At 41.9% G+C, this 23,468-nt stretch overlaps 1 protein-coding gene across 6 annotated transcripts in view; it reads left to right on the top strand.

Moving 5' to 3' along the window:
• Positions 1-23,468, top strand: part of COL22A1 (collagen type XXII alpha 1 chain) — a 221,579-nt gene that overhangs the window by 164,297 nt on the left and 33,814 nt on the right. For 4 of the 6 annotated variants that reach the window (XR_006017383.1, XR_006017382.1, XR_006017384.1 and 1 more), the window contains exons 33-42: positions 957-989; positions 4,438-4,491; positions 4,973-5,026; positions 7,829-7,882; positions 9,792-9,845; positions 11,551-11,655; positions 12,105-12,149; positions 13,855-13,932; positions 17,368-17,403; positions 18,303-18,356. Coding sequence is in view for 3 of the 6 variants with exons in the window: in XM_042036305.1 (XP_041892239.1) it covers positions 957-989; positions 4,438-4,491; positions 4,973-5,026; positions 7,829-7,882; positions 9,792-9,845; positions 11,551-11,655; positions 12,105-12,149; positions 13,855-13,932; positions 17,368-17,403; positions 18,303-18,356 (567 nt within the window). In the remaining 3 variants the exon portion in view is untranslated. Of the gene's footprint in view, positions 1-956; positions 990-4,437; positions 4,492-4,972; positions 5,027-5,708; positions 5,763-7,828; positions 7,883-9,791; positions 9,846-11,550; positions 11,656-12,104; positions 12,150-13,854; positions 13,933-17,367; positions 17,404-18,302; positions 18,357-23,468 lie in introns of all 6 variants that reach the window. The other 2 variants (XM_042036303.1, XM_042036304.1) reach the window with 1 other exon arrangement.

Raw genomic sequence — 23,468 nt, 5'->3', positions numbered from 1 at the left:
TGTGGCTAGAGGGGAGAACTTGGGCCACAAAAGGAAAAGATTGCAGGTTGAGATAAGAACAATTTATGCAAACAACAATAAGATAAGAAAATGAACAGTAACAGCAACAATATTAATAACAAAAGTGGACAAAAGAGAGAGTCTGGAGCTTGACCTGACTGCAGCCATGCCACCCTAAACACTCCCTCCAATCAGGACCAGCATTATCCCACTGCTCCATCTGCTGCGCTCACTACAATGGAAAGGGATGTCCTTCCCTTCTCCAAAGCAAGAGAGAGAACCCCTTTCTTCCACCCTTGGCAGTGGCATAAGGTGGTGTTGAATAACATAATTTCTTGGCCATGCTCCTTCCCACTGATCTAGGCTGGAACCAGGACGCTATTTCAGCTGTTAAAAGTAGGGAATGCTTTTGACATATTTCATGTCATCAAGGACTATTTTTTTCTTCAAAATTTTATCAGCTTTGAGAAAATATACTGTGTCTTTCTACAAAACTTGGTCCTTCAGAGTTACTATGTATTCTCTAAGAAAACCACGTTGAGATGTCATGTACATGGTACAAAGCAGAACTCAACCATGTATCAGGAAATATCATGTACAAGCTCAACCATGACATCAGGAAATTTAATAATACAGAAGGTGTCTCCAAGTCAAAAAGTAAGCAGGAGATTGCTAGCAGTAAAATTGCTATGAAGTTTAAAGATTGATTGTTTTTGTGTCATGGTAGGACACACAGGATTGTCTTGAGTTTACGTTCATATTTCAAATATTCTGGGAGATGTAAGATATTTGTGGGCTTCTTTCCAAACACCCAGATGTTACAATGGGTTGCTCTTTTATAAACCTACTTACAGATGTATGGAATGTGCAACCTGTAATGACAGGAGATAATGTAAACTATTGCACTGTAAGGAAAATAGACTATCCTGTTTTTAACACGATGATTTCTGTTCCAGCCAGCCTTCTTCACCCCACACCCCAGGATTCCTGTAAGTAACATCTCTAATTAATATGGCCTCTGGCTTACCCCCTCTTGCATCTGATACACACACAGCCCTTAGTGTTTTCTGTGTTATTTAAATGCTTTCAGTAAAGATCTCAGATTGAGTCTGGTTCTGGGCATCCTCATCAGCTGTGAAGTCCAAAGTTGTGCTGGTAAGATCAGCATTCAAGCTAGCCGTGGCTGGGACGGAGCTGTGTGCTATCCCAGCCTCTTAAACTGAGTTTAAAATGAAGATTTAGTTCCCACTTACAGCACCTAGTGGGAAATAAATGACATAACATGATCTGCGGATAAGTTTGTTATGGATCAGGAGGTTTTATGGATGCCAGAGGTAGGCTGTAGGAGTGCCATTAGAAAGAAAACATATATGCCTGGTTCTTCAGAGGCTGAGGAAGGAAATAAGGATATGAGGTAGTACTGGAAAAAGAGACAAGATTTCTTTGGCTTGCTTTTCCCCTTTGCTCACATACATTTATGTTTATATATATATATATATATATGTACACTAAGGAAACATGCAGAACAATGACATCTTATGTAGTCTTTGTATTGCTACAGTCACAGAAGGAATTGTTTCTTTTGCTTTGAGTACATTGCTCTTGTAAATGAGCTGCAAGACAGTAAGAAGTAAAAGGCTTGAAGTGTGTCAGCTGTTCCATTTGCTGGGATTTCTCCATGTGCAAGATGACTGTGGTGACACCTGCCACAGCACAGCTCTGCACATAGCACTGTGAGGGAGGAGAAGGGGAGGTAAGAATAGTTACCTTTGATTTGCAGGTGTTCAAAGTAAAGTGTCAGAAAGAGGTGATCAGCCTTAAGCGAGTGTCATGGGTAGTGTTACAGAGATGGCAGGACCAGCAGGGTGCTGACAGTTGTGGAGAGACAGCATTCTCCCAAAACCAGTCTTTGCCATTGCTTCCCATTGAGTGTGTGGTGTACAGTACCAGGGAGCTACTTCATATATATTTAGGCTAGTCAGTTAGGATCATGAAGTATTCTTGGAGATGGGGTGAGAGAACCACAGTGGTAGTCAGATATAATGGCTGGAAAGAGGCAAAAGCGGTAAAAAAGAGGTGGCTCCTCACTTTGCCTTCTGTCTCCCACTGTGGCTGGGCACAGCTGAACCCCCATTGCATTTGCTTTCCTTTAAGTGACACAGGAACTACTGAGGCATAATTGAGACTACAGGAAGATACTGCAGAGAGCAGGCCGTGGAAGCTGTAAGTCCTCCTCTGGGCCAGGCTGGTGGCAGCTGTCAGCTGTCACTGTGTCATTTCTGTGCACTGAGCTGTAGGTAAGAAGTGGGTGGCAGTGGATTAAGAGCAGCTGCCAGTGGGCAGCCCTAGCAGGCAGTGTTAACAGCCTCAGCAGAGAGACATGAATTTTGCAAACTTGAAAGGACTCGCAGGCAGATTGGCTGGAGGGTTGGGTTAACACAAGCCAGTTGTGTCCTGGGCTGCAGCAATGGCCAGCAGGTCGAGGGAGGTGATTATACCCCTCTGCTCTGGTGAGACCCCTCCTGGAATGCTGCATCCAGCTCTGGAGCCCCCAAAACAAGGACATCTTGGACCTCTTGGAGCAAATCCAGAGGAGGCCACAAAGAGGCTTTAAACAGTCAGAGGGCAGGTTTAGATTAGGTGTTTGGAAGTAGTTCTTTACTGTGAGGGTGCTGAGACACTGAACAAGTTGCCCAGAGAAGCTGCGGGTGCCCCATGTCTGGAAGTGTTCAAGGCCAGGTTGGATGGGGCTTTGAGCAACTTGATTGAGTGGGTGGCATCCTTTCCAATGGCAGAGAGGTTGGAAATAGATGATTTTAAGGTCCCTTCGTCTCCAAACCATTGTATGAATCTGTGAAGAAATGCTTCCTTTGCCCATGTCTGTGGCTGTTAGATTTTGCACTACTGTGCAAGTCAAGTATTAAGGAAAAAGTGGGACAAAGGAGAATATTAAAAACGTCCCCTCTTTACCTGTTGTTACTTCTTCCCTTTGCAGTTTTGTTTTCCCTGGTAATATACATCCTTATTTCCACTCAGTAGCACCATCCCTGCCTACAAATGTACTGACCTATGTCTGTGCCTTGTCGTTCTGCTCTCTCAAAAGAGTTTTAGAACTTGAAATGTCATTATACAAAACAACTTCCACACACAAACATACAGATTTGCAGCTTTAGACTCTTTGCTCAAGCTACTTTAGGTGATCCTGAGGTCTTTCTGAAGGACACTAGATGGCATCAGGGACTGCCTGGTTAAAAGTCGATCTAATGGGATGCTACTTGAAGAGTAAAATTCCTCCCATTATTTATCACCGATGATAATATTTATTCATAATGCATAATAAACACAAGCATAAGTAATATTTATGCAGCTACATTTATTTTGTCTGTTAGAGAATCATTTGAAAATGGGCTGTGAATTCCCAGGTGATGCAGAAATGATTGGCAAATAGCTGACGTAAATAAAATTCAAGCTGATTTATCTGGCTCTGCATTTTGGCTGATCACTATGCCTTGCTTGTGTGTGTAGCTTAAATCACTGATGTTCTTACTCTTCCTTGATTGCATAATTGAAACACTTGGTATGATAAATAATGAATAAGTAATGATTGCTGTTGCCTGAATACATATGTTCATAACAATATACAAATGTGAGTATTCGTGTAGTGCCTGGTTTATTCCAGCTAGTTCCATAATTGTGTGCTTTCCTTTTCAATTTATAAAAAGCAGAAATATGGATTTATTGATTATTGCTCTAGACCACAGGACAAAGCTGATGAACTTCTGTCTGAATGCATATTCAATTTACTGTAAGGAGGAAGAACAGGAATAAATTAATCCTATTAGGCAGTGATGGTGGTGCATGAAAAAAGGTACTGACATTGCAGGAGGGAGAGGAAGCTGCATGAATGTATGGAGATGTTAATAGAACTAGAGCTCAGGAATAGCTGCGTAGTGCACACCTCTGGAAATGCTCCAGATGAGCACTGAACACTTCTCTTTTGTAGGTGGAATAGGGAACTGTCTTTATGTGGGATCACTGTAGGATGACATTAGGGCTGGGGTCCTACAGAGAGGTAGTGCAGTGGCACTGGTGCTTTTGCTATTGATCACATCATGTGGCTTTTTAAAACGTTAGAGATTAATTGATCAAATTTTGGGTACATTCTTTAGCTACTCTTCTCCATGAGGGCAAAATGTTCTCCCTTTAAACTGAGTATTTTTTCAGTTAGTATTGGAACAGACCAAGAAGTCTAGACAGTGATCTCCCTGTTTCAGTGTGGGATATCAGTTTTGATTCATTGACCTCAAAGTCCTTTGGAGAAGCTACTTTGTGTCAGAAATGGAGAACTGGTTGTAAGAGCCCTTTACTAAGCAGGACTAGTGTGAGTTCCAGCCCTGGAAATAGCTTTTATTTCTCTGTTTTATTGTTTTATATCAGGGTGAACCTGGACCAAAAGGGGACAAAGGAGATCAAGGAATGAGTGGAGAACCTGTAAGTACAGCCAAGTGTTTCTTCAATTGGCTTTGAACTTTAGCAAGGAGAGGACATGAGAGAGGTCAGTTTTGGAGGGAGAGGGCTGTACATGCTCCTTCCATAGCTGGGATGCTTCACTCATCAGAAATAGCCACAGTGGTGCTTGTCTTTGTACTGCCTGTAGAGGAAGCTACATGACTACAGGAGTTTAAGCACCTAATCTATAGTTCTGGGCCTCAGTAGCTGAAAAGAGGACTATGGGATTTGCTAGGCAGAGCTTGGCTGACAGTAATTTATGTGCAGGATTTATAAAGGGATTTTGAAGTGATGTGGCCCAGCTAAATTGTGCGTTTGGGTACTGCATTTGTATTCTGGACCCTCCTGTTCTGGATGGGGCTCCCAAAAGAGACAGAGCCCTGTGCAGTGGCAGCCTCTGTAAAAACCACACTTCCTTCTCTTCAGTGGAAGGAGCTCCTTTACCTCTCCCTCTGTTTTGCAGGGATTACCTGGGGTCCCAGGTGAACAAGGTGTGCCAGGACCTGCAGGACTACAGGTAAGAGGGCCTTTGAAGACAGTCTTTGAGATGACTAGAGTGGAGTGCCCTCAAGGTCTATATCACTGTAAATAATTCTTCCCTTACGTACCAGCACCCATTTCTTTTTTCTCACTGTTGTAAGTTCAGGGACTTCTGTAGAGATATCTACGTCTGCTCCACATCAGGACAACAGAAAGGAAATCAGCTCAGAAATACAGTATCTTTGAATCATGGTCAGTATTGTCTGAGGGACTTCTTCCAACTTTGTGGTCCTTCAAGAGGGCTTCTTGTGCTGCTACCAAACCACAGGTCTTGGAAAAAAGTTCAGAACTGTAGGCAAATCTTCCTCTGTGAAGGAAGACCATCAAAGTTCAGCTGGAAATGAAGTAGTTGGTAGGCCTGAGGATACGAAGGAGGCACACCCAGATGAATACCTGCAAGTTTCAGCATCCTGTGCTGAGAAACAGCTTCTGAGCTGATCAGTCATTAGAAATTCTTCTTAAGTCCCAGGGTTTTATTTTGATAGTTCCTTTTCTTGGTGCATAGAGAACCGGGAGCTGTTTCCTCAGCCATTAACTCCTCTGTGGACTGGTTAACAAAAACCATTGCCTAGTACACATTCAGGCATCTTGAAAATTTTTTGTCTGGCAAGAGGTCTCCTCCCATGTCTAATCAGCTGGTATCTCTCCTTTCTGCACAGGGTACGAAGGGGGAGAAGGGAGCCCAAGGAGAGGCTGGAGCTCCTGGAGAGACTGTAAGTAACTGCTTCCCTTGCAGCATTTTTCCCTGACAGTAACACACTTGAAAGGACACTGACAGCAACATCTTGTGGATCTGCAGTCCCAGGCTCCTTGGGCACAGGACACATCCTAATCCAATCCACAGCTGGAAGAGTGGCTGCTTGTGGGCAAACAGGACCATCTGCACCAAACAGATCAATGCCCCATTCAGCTAGCTCATCAATCCATTCATCCCAGCTCAAGATTGTGCATCTTTCCTGCTCAGATCTCTCCCTGCCTAACAAAACACCCTTTTCTGGGTGAGTGTGACTGCACTGCAATGTCAGCCCAGCTCCGGCAGCCAGCTGGAGCAGAGAGCTCACTGCTCAGCAGCAGCAGGAATTGTTTTTTGATCATGGTTACCTTTAGGCTTCACTGTCAATTCTGCTATTTTTTTTTTAATAGTGGCTCATCCAGAAGACTCATCCCACACCTCTTTCTGAGGCATTTGTTGCAGGGAGTGCTCCTCTTGTCAGGCTGTGTGCTTAGGAACACAAAGGATTCCAGTCCAATTTTATTATTGTGAGAGCATATAAGCCCTTTGCGGCTGAATAAAAGGCCACAGACTTTCTTTGCAAGCAAAGAAGGAAAAAACGCTGAAGAACTGATTGAAATAATGATTGAGACAGGGGATGACTGCAATTAGGAGAAGGAGGAAATAGGAAATCCAAATGATGCATCCTAAACCACTGAAATTTCTTCTTCCGCCTTTGCATTCATGGTTTTCCTTCTTGGGCTTGTGCTTAGACATTGTTCCTGAGGAGTGCTTTGACCCTAAACCCTGAACTGCCTGTTTTCAGGTGTCTTTCCCTCTTGGTTGAAGCACTCCTTAGTATTATGGGGGAAAAAAAAAAAAAAAAAGAAGGTAGAAACCATCCCACTTCCACCAAAACCCATTCCTTGATTTTATTTCTTTGTATAACTTGGTGGCTCAGAGGATGTTAATGATATGGAAATGCAGGTATTTGCAGGCACCTTCTCATTTTTTGACATCCTTTCACAGACTGCTGCTGCTCCAATTGTTTCTATCACCTCAAAGACCAGTGACTGTAAATAACACAGAAATGAGGAAACCTTTAAGCCTCTGCTATGAGCTAAGGCTGAGAGGGTTGGGATTGTTCAGCCTGGAGAAGAGAAGGCTCCAGGGAGATCTTAGAGCCCCTTCCAGTGCCTAAAAAGGAACTACAAGAGAGCTGGGGAGGGATATTGTAAAGGGCATGGAGTGATAGGACAAGGGGGAATGGCTTCAAACTGAAAGTAGGTTTAGATTAATATGAAGAAGAAATTATTTCCTGTGAAGGGGGTGAAGCACTGGCACAGGTTGCCCAGAGCAAGCTGGTCTATTGGAACGTGTCCCTGTTTATGACAGACAGTTTGGAACCAGATGATGTTTAAATCCCTTCCAACTGAAATCTATGATTCTATGAAACATCTAAATATAGCCTGGTAACCCCAAACACACATCTATATGGGGACATAAATCTCCAAATATATGTCCTCTAATGTCTCCCATGAATTTTGGGGGCACACATGGGCTTTTTCATGCTATAAAGCTTTGACTTGCAAATGGAAAAAGACCTGCAGTTCAAAACTATGCACTCCAGATGGTTTAGGCTATTTCACCTGTTTAGTGCAAATGAATGTTTTCAGGTTTTGTTCCCCACAGCAGAGAAAGATAGAATTGTCAACAAAGCATATTTTGTTGACCTAGATTTTTTTTTATGATAAATCAACATACTTTCCTCTGTTCTTTTGATCTTTCTGGCCCAGACTTTTCTTCCTGTATCTGAGCTAGATTTAGGATTTATTTTGATAGAAGGTAGGTTTATGCTCCTAGAGAGATCCTTCCCCCATTTTGTATTGTTTCATTTTCCTTTACATAAAAATGTTTCAAACAAACATGCTATTCTTTGCTTTCTTGTTGTACAACACCTTGTCTGACATGAAATCCAATCTCACTTGGCACATCTTGTTCCTATGGTGATACAAGTTGTGATTTATATATGCACACACATATACACACTTCATTTTCTTAAAACAGGGTTTGAGTGGACCAGCAGGGCCCCCAGGTCCAAGAGGCTTGCCAGGAAATGTGGTAAGTATGCACCAGTGTATTTGTTTTCCCATCTGTGCCCTGATTTCTTTATTTAATGTGTTTAGTTTTCCCTTCCACGGGGATTACTATGAAGTTCAGAAGGCTGTGTTTCATTACACTTGTTTCTTATGGCTGAATTGAAAGATCTGGAGGCACCTGGGAATGGTGTATCCATGAAATACCTTAACATACTCATTTTATCAAGGGGAAGAACAGAGCTGCTTCATTCCTCACCAAATTGTCAAAAGCAATTTTTGCTGCCAACTCTTCAAAAGAAAAAATTCCATGTTTACTGTCTCTTTAGTTTTGTTTTCTTTGCCTTGTTTTCATTTGTCCTCTCCTTTTGTAAACATGACTTCTTGATACAAAAATAGTGTGGTAAACTGCCACTTTTATTATGAAAGCATGTAGGCATTTGAGCCTAAAGAGCCTTGAAATCAATGCAGTGTCCCCCTCACTGGGGGGTTCATCACCACTATTAAGTTGTGCATGATAAAACACTTCATATTTGGTAAAAACATCTTTGGACTAACTCTACTCCCAGCTCCACTAGGGTAATTTTCTTTCTAATTCCTGGGGTTTCTCTGGGCTTAGACTGGAGTAGGTGAAAACCAGTATTACTGGGTTCCCTGCCGGCTCTGTGGCTCACATGCCTGAGCACACAGAAGCAGAGATGGCTTCAGTAATATTAACCCCAACAGCAAGGAGTTGAGAAGGGTCCTTGCATAGAGTTCCACAGAAAGCAGTTTATTGCTACAACTTGTGAAGGGTTCTAGAGGCAAATGACCCTGAACATGTGACAGCTCGAGCTAAAGTACAGGGGTGTGACTAACACCAGGAGCCAACCGGGGAAGCTGAACTGGGGTACATTACCATAACCGAACACAGCATCCTGGGAGAGGCTTCTTTCCCTCACCATAACCAGTAAGTCTTTGGCACCACAGACTGTCTTACCAAGAGCTCTCTCTGTCTCTTGTACCACAGGTCAATCGGCCACCACAACCAGCATTTAGACCTCAGGATATGATGTATTCAGGCACAGTGGTTTAGAACACAGCACTCTTAGAACCAGAGTTTACTACCTGGGCAATCTAAGAAAACCTAAATTACCTTTCTACTAATTGTTAAGATACATTTGGTTTAATTGTATTAATATGATGATTTCATTTCAAACTGAAAGGTGATCTTGAAAATGAAGAACTTTTCAATTTCATATTCCATTAACTTCTATACCAGTAATACCAATATATTACCTATAAAAGCTAATATAGTTGGAAATAATTTTTACTGGTGCAGAAAGGAAAATAATTATCACATCCATTCTGAGGTCAATCCAATCTTAATGGTGCCAAGACATGATTTCACATCTTAAAATGGAGTACCATTCTAAAATGTGTTTTAGTGGGTTAGAAAGTTACAGTATTTAATTTATAGCTCTAAATCATCTATATTTTGACACGGAGTCTTTTGAGACCTGCCAAGACATTAAAAGGATTGAAAACTGAAATAGAGGAAGAAATGAACATTTCCCAGTGTTGGGAGGCTTTTGGCTTCTCTGATACAGAGGTGGTGATTGGGGGATTATTGGTAGCATATTAGGAGCTGCTGAGGATTTCAAAAAAATGAAAAAAATAGTTACTGGTAGCATGCACAAATCTGGTACTTGCTCAGTTTCTGCTTTTTCTGTTCAGCTCTTTTTTTATATTGAAAGAGAAATTCCTCCTTTAAGGACCTGTTACACAGCTCTTCTGTGATGTTCTCTGGATTACAGGTTTTCTGTATTGGGAGATGTAGAGCTGATACTGATCCTTGAGATAAACTGTACTGAACCCACAGGTCTGCCCCTTTGTTTAGGATCCAATACTGCCTACAAAAAAACTTCTAAACTTTAAATTTCTGTTCCCTGCAGGGTGTGCCTGGAGGCCCTGGACTCCCAGGAAAGGCAGGAGAAAAGGGGGAAAAGGTGAGTTGATTCTTTGATGGATTTGTTTCTTTTTTTTTTTTTTTTTTTTTTAAGTATTTTAGGTAATAGGAACAGATGCAGTCTGAACTGGGAAATTATTTCAAAGGTTCATGGATGGTAAAGACACATGGGTTCATAACATCATCTTGTCTGAATTCCTCTATTACATGTGCTGTCAGGTTTTCACCCAGTTGCAACTTTATAATTTACCTAATAAACCACTGAGATATGACTGGATATAGTGAAATCACTGCTACACAATTATGGTCTTCTGCTGTCCTCATTACCAGACAAGAGTGGACATTTGGTGTCTTAAGAAACTCCTATTCATCTCTGTAAATCCAAAGCTGGAAGAAAAATTGGCTTTCTGTCCCGTTTCATGAGCTTTCTAAGGCCAGGGGGTTGGGATTTGGATTCATGTACCCCAGAGTGCTTAGCATGCTGGAGTCCTGATCTTTGCTTGCTGGAGTAGGAATGATTAATCAGAAACATGGCCCCCTGTATCCATGTATTTGGGGCTTAAAAGGCTTAAAAATCCTAGCTCCTTCATTAAAATCTTCTTCCAAATTACTGAGTTCTACCTCAGGGTCCTGTGAGGACCAAGGGCTCTCTCATTCAGTGTTGCAGAAAGAGTGATGCACTTCACTCACAAGAAGGAAGCAACAGTATATTTCATTGATATAAGACACCAAGTTAACAAAGTTCAATGGTAAATGCCACAATGGTTTAACAAGATTCAATGCAAGGTACACTTGATTATTTACTGCATTGAGGACAGGGTCAGACAAAACCGTCAGGGAGATCCTTCCATTGAGTCATGAGGTTCAGAAAGGATCCTTTTGTGTTTTAAACTCCTTCTCAGAGAGGAGTTTAGGTGTGGCTTCATCCAGACTTAGTCCCAAACGTGATCGCTATTTTGTCTAAAGCATTATATGTGCACAACCAATCCTTTATATAACTTAGCTAAGTTATATAAAGTTTCAATTCACTTATTCCCATTCTGTTTGCTGAGTATCTGATGTGATAAGGTGGTAATTTGAGGGGTAACCTTGAGAGGCATCCATGCCAAGGGGAGATCTGGCCATGCAGCCCACTGCAGGCCCTGGGCTGTCCACTGTTTATGGGGTAAGATGGTTGTCTCATATTTTCATACTGACTACAAATGTTCATTTCTCCCAAATTTGTGAAAACATTAACTGTGGTTAAGTGGGCACATTGCCCAAGCCAGCCCTTGCCTGTAGGTTTGTTACCTGCCTCCCCTGAACCCACTGTGAATCAGATGCAGCCATCACAACCAGATGCATTCACTACTACTGCTGCTGGCAGGTGTCAGTTGGGCAGGATCACAGGAAGCAAAGATCACACTGGGATCAGGGCACATTCCAGCATTTCTCAGCGTCACAGCAGGGATAACCAATTTTGACAAGATCAGGTTGGGGTGTGCTCCATGGGGAGAGCACACTGCCACATTTAGCTGGTTCCAAAAACATTCTGAAGTCTCCTTTTACTTTCCTTAATGGAAATTACAAGTGCCTTGAGTTTACTGAAGGAAAAGACATCCCATAAAAGAGGGTTTCCTATGATACCAAAAGAAATCCAGATGAGAAAGGTAGGAAAAAATCCATGTCTTTCAGTCCTAGTGAAAGATCCAAGATGGGGATAGTCTATAGTATTCTAATGAATTCTGATGGATTGTTTTCTATAGGGTGATCCCGGAAAAGAAGGAAAAGTGGGTTTACCTGGGCCACCTGGTGAGCCAGGGCGTGCTGGAGAGCCAGGTTTGCCTGGGAAGGGTAAAGATGGAGAAAGGGTAAGTACTGCTGGCAGGCTTTGTGCTTGGCTTGTTCAATATGAGACAGACAAGCATGACTTCTGCAGGAGAGTGTGGATTTACCTGAATCCATGAAAGGCCTGCCTGTACAAAATGCTCCTGATCCCATCTCTGCATAAAAAAAAATGTCAGAATTGAAGCTGTATTTCTGAAATTTACATTGAAAACAGAGACCTCCACAAGGAGCAGCCATTGTCCCTGTGACTAGTACAAAAATTATTAGGTTGATGGAAGTTCCCTTAAAGCATTTAATTCTTGCCCAATTAGCAGATTGTTTAATTTGGTTGCATGTTATCAATAAAATATTGCCAGGATGGTGTCAGCTCAGGAGGGCGGTGGTGGGATAATTTCTGCCTTGACTGTAGCAAAGTCTGGGCTCTGTTTGGCTGGATGGTGACTGTTTTCTTGTTTTGCTTCTGTCACTTTAGGGGGAAAGAGGACCACCAGGCTTGCCAGGACCCTTTGGACATAAGGTGAGCATGGGCTTCATTGTGGATTGCTCCTCTTAATTGCTTGAACTGGAGAAAAGAACATGGTGCAAACATGGTCTGTTTTCCACTGGAAAAGAGAGTTTGTGGAGCTGTGACTCAAAAATGCACTTCTAGTCTTCTAGGAGGTTCCTTTTTTAATTATGCCAGTATCTCTGTGGATGTAAATACTCAGATATGAATTAGCTGTGTTAATTTTCCACATTTAAAATTCCTTCCAGCACTATAATAATTCAACATAGATGGAGGTCTAAGTGCACAATTCTTCAGGGAAACTGGGACCGGGACCCTTTAATCCACACAACCAGGGAGACACTTCACAGCTCAGGGATGATCTGCTCTCAGGACCACCTGTCAGCCCTCAAGGAGAACCTTTCCCTAGCACTCATTCCCTTCACCTCTCTCCAAGGAGGATGAAAATTATTTTACAGTGGAACCAGGTAGTCCTGGTTTCCCCTCCTGTATTGAGGCAAAGACTACCTAGTTGAAGAGGTTGATGACACTAACTACTTCTGCTGAAGCTAATGTTTATTCCCTTATAAGCACACAGAAAAGAAAGGAATAAAACCGCAAAAATCTTTGATTCTGGGAGGATCTGGATTGTGCTTGAACCCTCAATCAGGCATTTCAGAAATTCTCCTCTTCAAAATGACCCTGTTCTGATCTGGACTGGAATAAGAATCAGATGTTGAAACAGTTTCTGTAAATGATAGAAGCAGGATTATAGCAGTATGAGACTCAATCCATCTACCTCTCATATTTTTGAAATAACCAAACTGCTATGATTTTTTTTTTGATGCATTTTGTACAAATGCATTGTAGTCTTTTCTATGTATCTTTGACAGTTCAGAACACAGACCTACACCCACACAGACACACACTAAAAGACTGAGAATTAATATAAAAGTCAGAAAAGAAATCTCATTAAGTATTCTATTCAATATCAACAGAAGATGGTAAAAGTCTTAATTGTGTGTGGGAAAATACTATTGAAATTCTTGTATTGAAATTGTCTTTTTGAATAAAGTAACAGATAAGGGATGTGTGGAGTGTTTGAACTAATCAGAATGTGTTTTTTCTCACTGGCCATGCAGTATTATTTCTTTGTAGTATAAGATTAGCTTAAGAAGAAAGCAAGAAAGGGGAAAAATAGGAGTTATTGCAGATTTAAATTTGAGTGGGCAGGATCCACAGGTAACAATTTTTCTATCACGCTTCTATATAGCTAGAAATAATGTCATAATAAATAGCATAAATAAGATTCATCATTATAAATCTACTGCCAATGTGAGACCAAATCTTACAACTGCAATGCAATGCATAAAAATCTTATTGATTTTTCCCTATAACTAGAAAACAGATGTTAAATTAAAGTATTACAGCTGAATTCTTTCTTAGCCCTCTGTTTGCAGTGTACATTGAACAGTGTCAAGCTGTTTTCTGTGCTATTCAGGCTTTACTTTGAAAATTCTGTTTTTTAGAAGGGAAGCCTTTCCTTTTCTAGTACAGTGCTAAAGAGAGAGTGGTAAAAGTGTTGACTTATTTTTTACCAAAATAACTTCATACACTTCTGTGAGTAGGCCTATGTTGGTAAAGGAAAGGAGAACAGTAAGATGCAATAAAACTTCCCTAATCCTGTCTTCCCCAGATAAACAATCTAAAAAGCCTTTATCTCCTTCCTTCGTTTCAGGGTGAGAGGGGAGCTCCTGGCCTCCCTGGACAGCCAGGAGACAGAGGAGTGCCAGGAATCGGCCTGGCTGGACCCCCTGTAAGTAGCAGGTCCTGCTGCAACCTGTGACAAGGTGGAAAATCAGGCATTGCCACCCGGGGAATGCATTGTCTGTGCTCGGCTGTGCTGAGAGCCTGGGGAACATTTTGCCTTCTGAACATGCAGATTCCAGACGAGTCCAGAGGCTGGCATTTGTGGCTCACGTGTCACATGTCTGTTATGAGGGCTCCTAATTCATTCAGTTTTAGTTGAAACAGAGTGCTAAAAGTGCTGTAGTATTGACTGGTGTCACTGGCTGTCACTCCTGAATTTTTTGCATCATCCTGGCACACTGGCTGTGGATGAATGGAGATCCGTGCTGAGCCAGCAGCTCTGGTCTCCTGAAAAGATATAACCTTGCTGTTGTATAACCCCTGTTGGAAGGGATGAGTGTGGCACACATGCCCACATCAGTGACATAGTGACACTCTGACAGCAAAATGCAAAATCAGACTGCTTAAACTGCTGTGTTCCAATGTTGCGGTGAACCATGACCAACCCCAGGGCCAGCCGGATCAAGTGGCCCAAAAGGTCCATTGGTTTGATGCTTCCACAGCCCAAAAGCCTTAAGCATTCAAAAGGCTGTGAAAAATATATAAATCCGTGCCTTATCATTGGCTGCAGCCCTCCCCTCCCCTTATTTCTCATATTAGGTTGTCTTTCCAGAGAGTTCTATGTTCTTCGGTTGTTAATGGGCCCTTGTTACTCCTCCCCGCCTACCCCTTCTCCCATTTGCTGTAATTCCTTCTCCCCACCTTGGTAACACCCCCTGGCTGATGTTCCATTGGTTATATGGGTGTGTTTTCCATGCCCATATGGTGGGGGTACAAGACCCCCTGCAAGACACGTTTCTTTGGCTTTCTCTGTGGATTTTTCTCTCCAATAAACCCTCTCCGCTCATGAAGAAGTCCCTCCACTTCTTTCCTGCCTCCTTCGCGCACCTGTGCCATCAATGGGCAAGGCAAACCCGACCCGAAACTTCTCCTGCCCTCCTGGGCCGCGATCGGTTTCCGTCCTCCCCTCTCGGAGCAGGCAGAAGATTGCCCGGTGCTGGGACAGCATGCTAGCCGGACGGCACCACGGCATTCCAAGAGGTCCATCCTCCCCATAATTTCCCACAAATACTTGGTTGGTTGGACCTCATCCAGCTCTACCCTCACCTCCTGAGTATCAGCTGGTCACAAGGTGTATTTGGGCGTCTGCTCTGGAAAATTTGGATTTTCCTGTTGCTGGGCTTTGATCACTCCAGAACTTGTCATGTACAACTCCTCTAGAGATGAGAGGGATTTGGGAGTGCTCTGGCTGTAATTCTGCTCAGACACTTCCAGATACGCGCTGAATTTGTTAGTGGAATATGTTTAAGAGGAAGCAAATGCTATTTCTGGCTGTAATTGCTAGAGGACATCTGAGCCCTTGCACTCTTGCAATACCTCGTACATGCCATGATCCTGGACCAATCAGTCAATGTTTGGTAATCAGTGCTCTGTTTAAATATAAATGTCCCAATTAATACAGGAAATTGCCTTGAAATGATAAGTCATATTTCTGGGTAATGGATTGAAAAATCTGACTTTCTGAGGTGTATCTCCACAATATTTGCTTTTACCATGCTGAATTCTATCTGAGTTAAAGCAAACTGGGTCAGTCATGTTTCATACTGTGACTGTATCATGGCTTTCATGGTCCTCACAGGGTTACCAATGACTGCAGGTTTCCTGGGTGTCATTTGTTATGATTTATCTAAGGAACAGTGATGTTCTTGCACTTCTCAATGTTCAGCCATTAATTAAATTAAAATTAAATTAACAAATGAGTATCTGGCTTGTTTGAAAATTGCTAACTAGTGGATTGTCTTTAATTACAGATTTTTAGATTCAGTCCAGGGCTAGATGAGTTCATGTGTACATCCTGATGTACACAAGATGACAAAGTTGTTCTTCACTGGGGATTTAGCATCCTCATATCCATAAACACAAATGAGTAAGAACTTGACTCCAAATGCAGACATCTCTTGTCTCACACCAGAAGATTGTTTTTTTCTTTGTCTTCATTATTTGCCCACTGTCAGGATGTGTAGCCACCTACATACCACACTATTCTCAAATTATATGTTTTATTTATTTATTTTGCTTTACTAAATGCTTTAAAAAAAAACAAAAAAACCCAAAAAAACCCAACCAAACCAAAAAAAACCCAACCAAACCAAGATTATGGTGGTTTTTTCCAGTGTAGATTCATCATAACTTCAGCTCCAGTGCAAAGACTGGAATTTGAAAAAAAACTTTGTATAACCTTGAATCTAGCAGACTGTCACAAAGACTGAATCCCATAGTAAAAAAAAAACAGAATGAAATCAGTGGAGCTGCTTCAGTGCATATTACACACTGAATTAAAGGTGTCAGCCTCTACCCTTTTTAGCGATGTGACAAAATTGTGTTTATAATACTTCAGCTTCAGAGCTGAGAGCCAACAACTCTTTTTAATTGGAATTCTCACCCTGTTTCCTCCTGTGCCCTTAACCTCTCTCAGGCTTTGCTCCCTGCACAAAAAGTATATATAGATGAGGATTTTTTTTTACCTTATCTGTTGAAGTATTGAGTTACAATTTACATAACCCTTAGCCATAAACTTGAGCATTAACAGAGTGTTATTCCCAACAGGGCAGGAGACAGCTTGGAGAATGGGGTGAATTCACATGTTTATGCTGAAGTTACCCAATGAGTGCATACACAGTATAAGTAGAAAGGTTTCAATCTTGCCGTGCCTTTCCTTGTTGATATTAATTAAATTATGCATTTAGCCATTTCTTTAGCACAGTACTAGGGTGTCTTTCATGGAGGATGGTATGAGGATTAGTGAGTTACTATTCCTGAAATAGAAAGCAAAAGGAGAGGAGTTATAGTGGTAGTCAATTTATTCAAGTCTTGTTTAGGGTGTGTTTAGAATACCAGATCAATTCACCCATGCTGGATATGGTACTGCATTACTTCTGTGGTGTTCCTATAGAAGTGGGTACCTTCCAGTGACTCACTCTACTCAGCTGCACATTTTTAAGTTGCATCCCCAAACAAACAGCATGCACAAGCCCACTGGACCCCCTGCTTTGACCTAAATTAAAGAGCACAGAAGTTCTGTGGGATGTTTTTTCTTGTGTAAGAGGTAGCTGAATATAGTGTTCTTCAGAACCTGGGGGGCTTGTCCTGTCTCAGCCCAAGAGATGTGTGGGTGCTGTGGTTCTGTGTTTGCAGACCCAGCCAGGAGCGAGGCTGAGCGTGGATTGTCCACGGGCACAGGCAGTGCACACACACCCACACTCATGAGTGTAGGACACAGTACAGTGCAGAGAATAATGCCTGAATGCAGGACCCACCCTGGTCAGCCAAAGGGGGATGGGAATTTTAAGTGTTTTGATTACTGTGTCTTTTCTGTTTGCAGGGCCCTGCGGGACCCCCAGGAGACAAAGGGTCACTGGTACAGTATGTCTTTCTAGCTATACCCGCATTCTTTGGGGAGGGGACAGCCACACTGAATGTGTTTCTACCAGTGATTTCATGAGGGCATGTGTAACTGGATTGGTTTTGCTCAAGGAATGGTCACAGAGGGGCTGACCCTCCAAAGGGAACTTCTCTTGTGTATTACCAGGTACTTGTCTGCAATATTGAGTTGTGAAAAAGAGTTAAGAGTCTTGGCCTGGTGGCAACTTTTCTTTAGTAGTAGTCCTACAAGAGAAATGAGTTACTTGTTTCTCCCTTCATTCAAAAAATTATTTCAAGGCACATAATTCAAGGCACACTGCTTATAGCCAAGGCCTCAAAGGTTTAAAATAAACCATTTTAAAACATTGTTCTTACTTAAATCTTACAGATTTCAGTATTCATCAGACACACTTTAGTCCCTCAACATTCAGTTTTTCAAGGATGCAATCCATTGGTGTGGAACAAACAACTGTGTATCATGGTTTCAGTAGGCACTGGCATGAATTTCCAGCTCAACAGCCAGTCCTAGCCAGTGTGATAGCCTGGAACTGAGGAGATGGACCTTCTTTTCTCTTGTGCTCTCCTGTGCTCAGTCATGTTTTCTCCCTGTTCAAAAACCTGCCTCCTATAAAGAGTCATTATTACCTCTGCAATCAATGTATGGGAAGCTTGACTTTAGTGATGCACGTGAAGTCCCTTGAGGCACAGAAATGACTGATACCAGGATAGTGCAATGTGAGCTGTAATTTTTTTTCTTAAACTCTCTCATAGTTGTGTAGGTGCTGGTTAATTTTTCCACCAATAACTATTAAGTTAAGAATTTCTTCTCTTCAGCTAAGAAGCACTTCATAAATACTACTCATGTTACTGCGTTTGTCTGTTCTTTCCCACCAGGGTCCCCGTGGTGTACCTGGTATCCCTGGACCACAAGGGCCTCCTGGCCAGGATGTAAGTAAAATAAAAGTGAAGTGCTCAAGAAATTTGCTTGGATCTAATTTCCTTGAAAATTTGTGCTGATAATCAACTGTAGTCACTGATTGTTACTAGGATTGTCCAAGGGAAATGATTTGCGGAAGCGGAGCTCTTACAACTTAGGATGTCAAAGGGGAAAATAGTTGGAATAAGGAGGATTGCTTCAAGGAAAGTAGTGGGCTTCACCACTGAGACATTTAAAAATGACACTGGAAAAGGGACTTGGCAGCATACACCAGGGAAAGATCTCACATTGGAAAAGGATGGTAATTAGGCTGTCTAGGAACTTCTTAGAATCCACTGAGATAAGTAGCCTGTAGTATTTCTGTTAAAACAAGGCCACAGCTGTTAAGAAGTTCTTTATGAGTTCATTTTGCTGCTGCTATTGTGCATGTTTGAGGACATTTTAACCTCTTGGTGTATTGTCCTCCTGCTGTCTCAGTGGGTGAGTCATGGAACTGAGGAATAGAGAGGAACGTGGCAGACTCCCAGCTGGAAAGCTGGCCCCTCTTTCTGCCTGGTTCTGCTTCAGTGCTGCATGAGAAAGAGGAGAATTTTTTTCCTCTGTGATGTGGAAACCAGTCCTCTGAAGGAGGCTCTGAAGATTTTGAAGGGCTTGATCTTCGGATTTGTGCCTGTTCAGGGAAGACTGTGGGGAGAGGGAAGTGACCTTCTGTAACTCTCCTTCTCAGTGCTACTCCATGATGCTGATATGTCTGAAATGGGTACCAGTTTTCACCAACTCCACTGCAAGGAATTTCCAACCCTAGTGTGGCTTTATTGACATCCATTAGGTGGCCTAAAGGGGGTACTCTCCTGTGGGAAGAAGGTCTAGTTTTCTTCCCAGAGAGGCTGTGGATGCCCCATCCTTGGAAGTGTTCAAGGCCAGGTTGGATGGGGCTCAGAGCAACCTGATTTAGTGGAAGGTGTCCCTGCCCATGGCATGGGTTTGGAACTGGATGATCTTTAAGGTCCCTTCCAACCCAAACCCTTTTAAAATACTATGATGCTGTACTTTGTCACAAGACAAATGATTGTGCCAGGGTATTCTTCCACAGCCCATGTTGAAATGGTCCTTTGCCTCCATCACCCTGTGTCCCTGAGCAGCCAGAGATTTGGGATTGATTGTGTCCTGCTGCCTGTCCTTAGAACTTGTCACCTTGCCTCAGATGTTTGAGATTTTTAATCAAGAATTTTGAACATGAGATAGGATAGATGGGTTTATTGGAGCTGTACTGTGCAAGGGAAGTGCCAGAGGCATCCTTTTGGAGTCTCTTTCTGGCTCTGCTCAGATCAGTGTTGACTGGTCAGCTCTTGGAGATGCAGCTCTAAGGTCTTTACATTTTTCTTTTCCCTGCAGAGATTTAATCCAAACACAACCATTCTTTGGGTTACTTATAAAGCGCATTCTCTATTACACTCACTGCTTTAATTGCATTCAGTATGTCCTTTAGGACCTTTCTGTATTATTTGATCACCTGTTAAACCATTCTACCTGTGTTTCAGGAGGTATAAATGGAGGTACAGGGCACATTCCAACATTTCATGGTGCATCAGCAGAGATAACCTATTTTGACAAGATCATGCATTTGCAGTTTTCTGATCTCTTCTTTATTTCTCTCCTGATCTATCTTTATTTAACTAGCACAAGGAATTTTTTGTTCTGCTTCTGCACTCTTGTATGTCAATGCAGTGTTCTTGTAACCTCTGAAACATGTCCATTTTTGTACTCTGCTGTGTTCACATAGAATATCATTGGGTAGGAGAACTTCAATTTGAATTGCTAATAGGAATTTGCCGTGCAACTCCTAAGCCATGCAGTGTCAATTGCTTGAATGACTTGCCTCAGTGTCTTGTACTTTGCTGTGGCCTTTGCAGATGTATCCCATGTTTCTTTCTGAGACAGAAAATTCTTTTAAATCACATTTGCATACATTAAGTTACTCTCTGAATTATTTTTTCCAGTTGCAAACTCACCAGATGCTTGTGGAAGTGCCTGCTATAAGTTGCGTTCTCTGATAAAGCAAATCAGATTTACGACTGCATTTGGGGAGGTGGAAGAGTCAATACTTCTTTTGCAATAGTTTTTGCTAGAATTCTCTCCCATAGGTGATTAAATTGGGTTTTTTATATTATAGATTTTTTCTTGTCCCCTAAAAGCATGTGTCATACTTTTTGGGGATAGCCCAAGGTCACATTTTGAAATATCTGTTGGCTACTCAATTTAATATCAAGAGTTCTCAGGACAGTGACTTGTTTTATCAAAATTTAGGTTTTGAAAATACTTGCCTAGGTTTACAGTACAATTGTGCTGGTTTGGCCTTGTTCTGTTCCTCTTAACAAAAGCCTTTCTGTTTGTTTGTCCTCTAGAGTTCATTATGTCCATAAACCCCTACAAATTCTCTTATTTTGGGACAAAGCTGGGACATGCTTTCTTCTTTTATATAAGTTATTTTCTTGTCAGTAAATTTGCATTTTTTTTCTGATTAACTAAAGCTCCAGTTCTTAAAGCCTGAAAATCACTTTTTTCTAGGTCTTTTTTTTTCAATAATATGACTAATTTTTTCCATAACAGAACTACTACGTATTGTGCTTATTTTAAGGACCTCAGTCACTTAAAGAAATTACTTTCTCTTGCTTTGGGAAAAAACAAAATCCAAATCACATTTTAATCTGGCAGTATTCCTGTATCAAGCATTAAAATAGTGTAGTCTTAAGTGCCTTCTGTCAGAGAAGTTGGCCAATCTCCTAGTCAAAGAATTATAAAAAATTATTTCTACATGTTAAATGATGTTATATGCAGTGCTGTCTCCTCCAGCCGCTGCAGATGAGGTCTCTCAGCTTGGTAGGTGCAGGTTTAGATTAGGTATTAGGAAGAAATTCTTTACTGTGCATGTAGTGAGGCACTGGAGCAGAATGCCCGGAGAAGCTTTGGTTGCTCCATCCCTGGAAGTGTTCACGGCCTGGCTGGACAAGGCTTGGAGCAACCTGGTCCAGTGGAAGGTGTCCCTGCCCATGACAGGGGGTTGGAATGAAATGATCTTTAAGGTCCCTTCCAAGCCAAACCATCCCATGATTCTATGCAAAGGTTTATAAGAAGATGTAAGGCAACAGGACAGACCATGGTGAGCAGGTGCAGGGCTCAGCCAAACAAATGCACCAGCCAGCTCCGTGTTGACCAGCCCCTTTTATACCCTTTTCTGTTTTACCCCCCTGTTTGTTACTCTCTCTTCCCCTGCACAGCCCCTCATGCATCTCCCCAGCTCCATCAGTCCCTCAGCCCTCCCAGTTCACAGTCCCCCAGTTTAGAATCTTATCACTTGCAAGGTCCAGATTGATCTCCCAGGAAGTGCAGTCTGTGGTTTCCTGATAGCCCATCAGTCACTGCGAGTGACAAGATTTGCCTCTGCTTAGGTCAGTGTCTTGGCAAATTTAGTTTCTGATTTCCTCCTTTCCCCTTAATTTCCCAGTTGACAAGGTCCTGGATGAGGTAACCTTGCTGGAATAAGCCTCCTCATATTTCCACATGCCTTCATCAATTAGTGTGAATGTCCAGGTTTGCTTCCCATCACTGCCGTCCTTTTTTGTTGGTCAGGTTTGTGTCCTTGACGTTCTAATTGATGACTTTTTCCTTATCTTCCCTAGTTGAATTCAGAAAGGTCCTTGACCAGATACTCCCAAAGGAGCAGACACTCTCTGGCCAGCTACATATTTGGGAATCATCTGTTCTCCCTGACTGTCTGATGGGAGATAAAATGTTTCTGTTCAACACACCTATTTAGTGTCCTTAGATTAGGAAACAACCTGAATGAGACATTCCCTTAGTCCGCTATTAGCAGTGAGGGCACCTGTTTAATAGGCTCTTTCTGTATTTTGATAATGATAATTTTAATTAACATAAACATTGAATTAATCACTTTTTAATTAGGTTAATTATTTATGGTAACTAAGTTCCAGCATTACTGGGAAGTTAATCTTCCTGCGCTTGCTTTCATAATTGCAAACCCTTTGTGGATGCATACATTACTGCCACTGGATTTGAAAAGCAGAGTTTGCTGTTCTGGGGTTGATTTTCCCATGCAGTTAAGAGAGTTCCAAGGAGCCTTTGTGTTTGTTTTAGGGTACTTACACCCCAAACCAGAGTACACTTATTAACCCTTCTATTGTTTCTTTATTCCTGTGACTTATAACTGATTTAAGACATTGCATTTCAAGTTTAATTTTCCATCTTGTAATAGAACTATCACACCATATGCCTGTGTCACTTACGCACTTCCCGTGTGCACTTATGTTTCTTTACAGACTTTCTTTATCTTCGAGTATTTTCACATGCACCACTTACCTGAGCATCATTTTACCTATCATAGGATTTTGCCTATTAAATGCACCAGCATTTAATTTCTTCTTGGTTACAGAATCACAGAATATTCTGAGTTGGAATGGACCCACAAGGCTCATCAAGTCCAAGTCTGAAGTGAATGGCCATGAGGGGATCAAACCCACAACCGTGGTGTTACTAGCACCATTTGCCAACCAACTAAGCTAAATACTGTTTTTCAGCATTATCAGCAGCACACTTTCCATCAGTTCCCATTTACATACCATTCCTGTGTGTCAAGATTTTGCAGACTGATGCTCTGGATACTGTGCATCACACCTTCTCATGGCTGACATCTTTTCCCTTTACTGGTGTGCTGTACCACTCATTGGATATTCTACTTTGTGCCAGCCACTCTTGGCTGCAAGCTCCTGAAAGTCTTCAAACTTTATGAGCTTTCCAACACTGGTTGTTATTTGAGACTGTGCATTTTCCCACGTCATGTTAGGGTCATTTCTTTTCAGTGCCATGCAGTTTTTTGGTCAGTCTAATTTTCTTTTTTCTGAATTTTCTGGCTTTCTTTTTTCCAGTTCAGTCCCCTATTAGCTTGTCAGATGCAGATTTAGCTTCCATGTCTTCATTCTAGCATTTTCATTCTGCTCTGAGAAATCTGAAGCTGCATCAGGGGAGGTTTAGGTTAGATATTATGGGATGGTTCTTCATCCAGATAGTGGCCAGACGCTGCAACAGGATCCCCAAGCAAGCAGTCA

Source organism: Corvus kubaryi, unplaced genomic scaffold, assembly GCF_017639235.1.
Source record: "Corvus kubaryi isolate FWS band 111438036 unplaced genomic scaffold, C.kubaryi_AGA036_p1.0 37385, whole genome shotgun sequence".
Classification (NCBI taxonomy): Eukaryota; Metazoa; Chordata; class Aves; order Passeriformes; family Corvidae; genus Corvus; species Corvus kubaryi.
The sequence above is the reverse complement of the archived record's forward strand: the minus strand, read 5'-3'. Positions and strand labels throughout refer to the sequence as shown.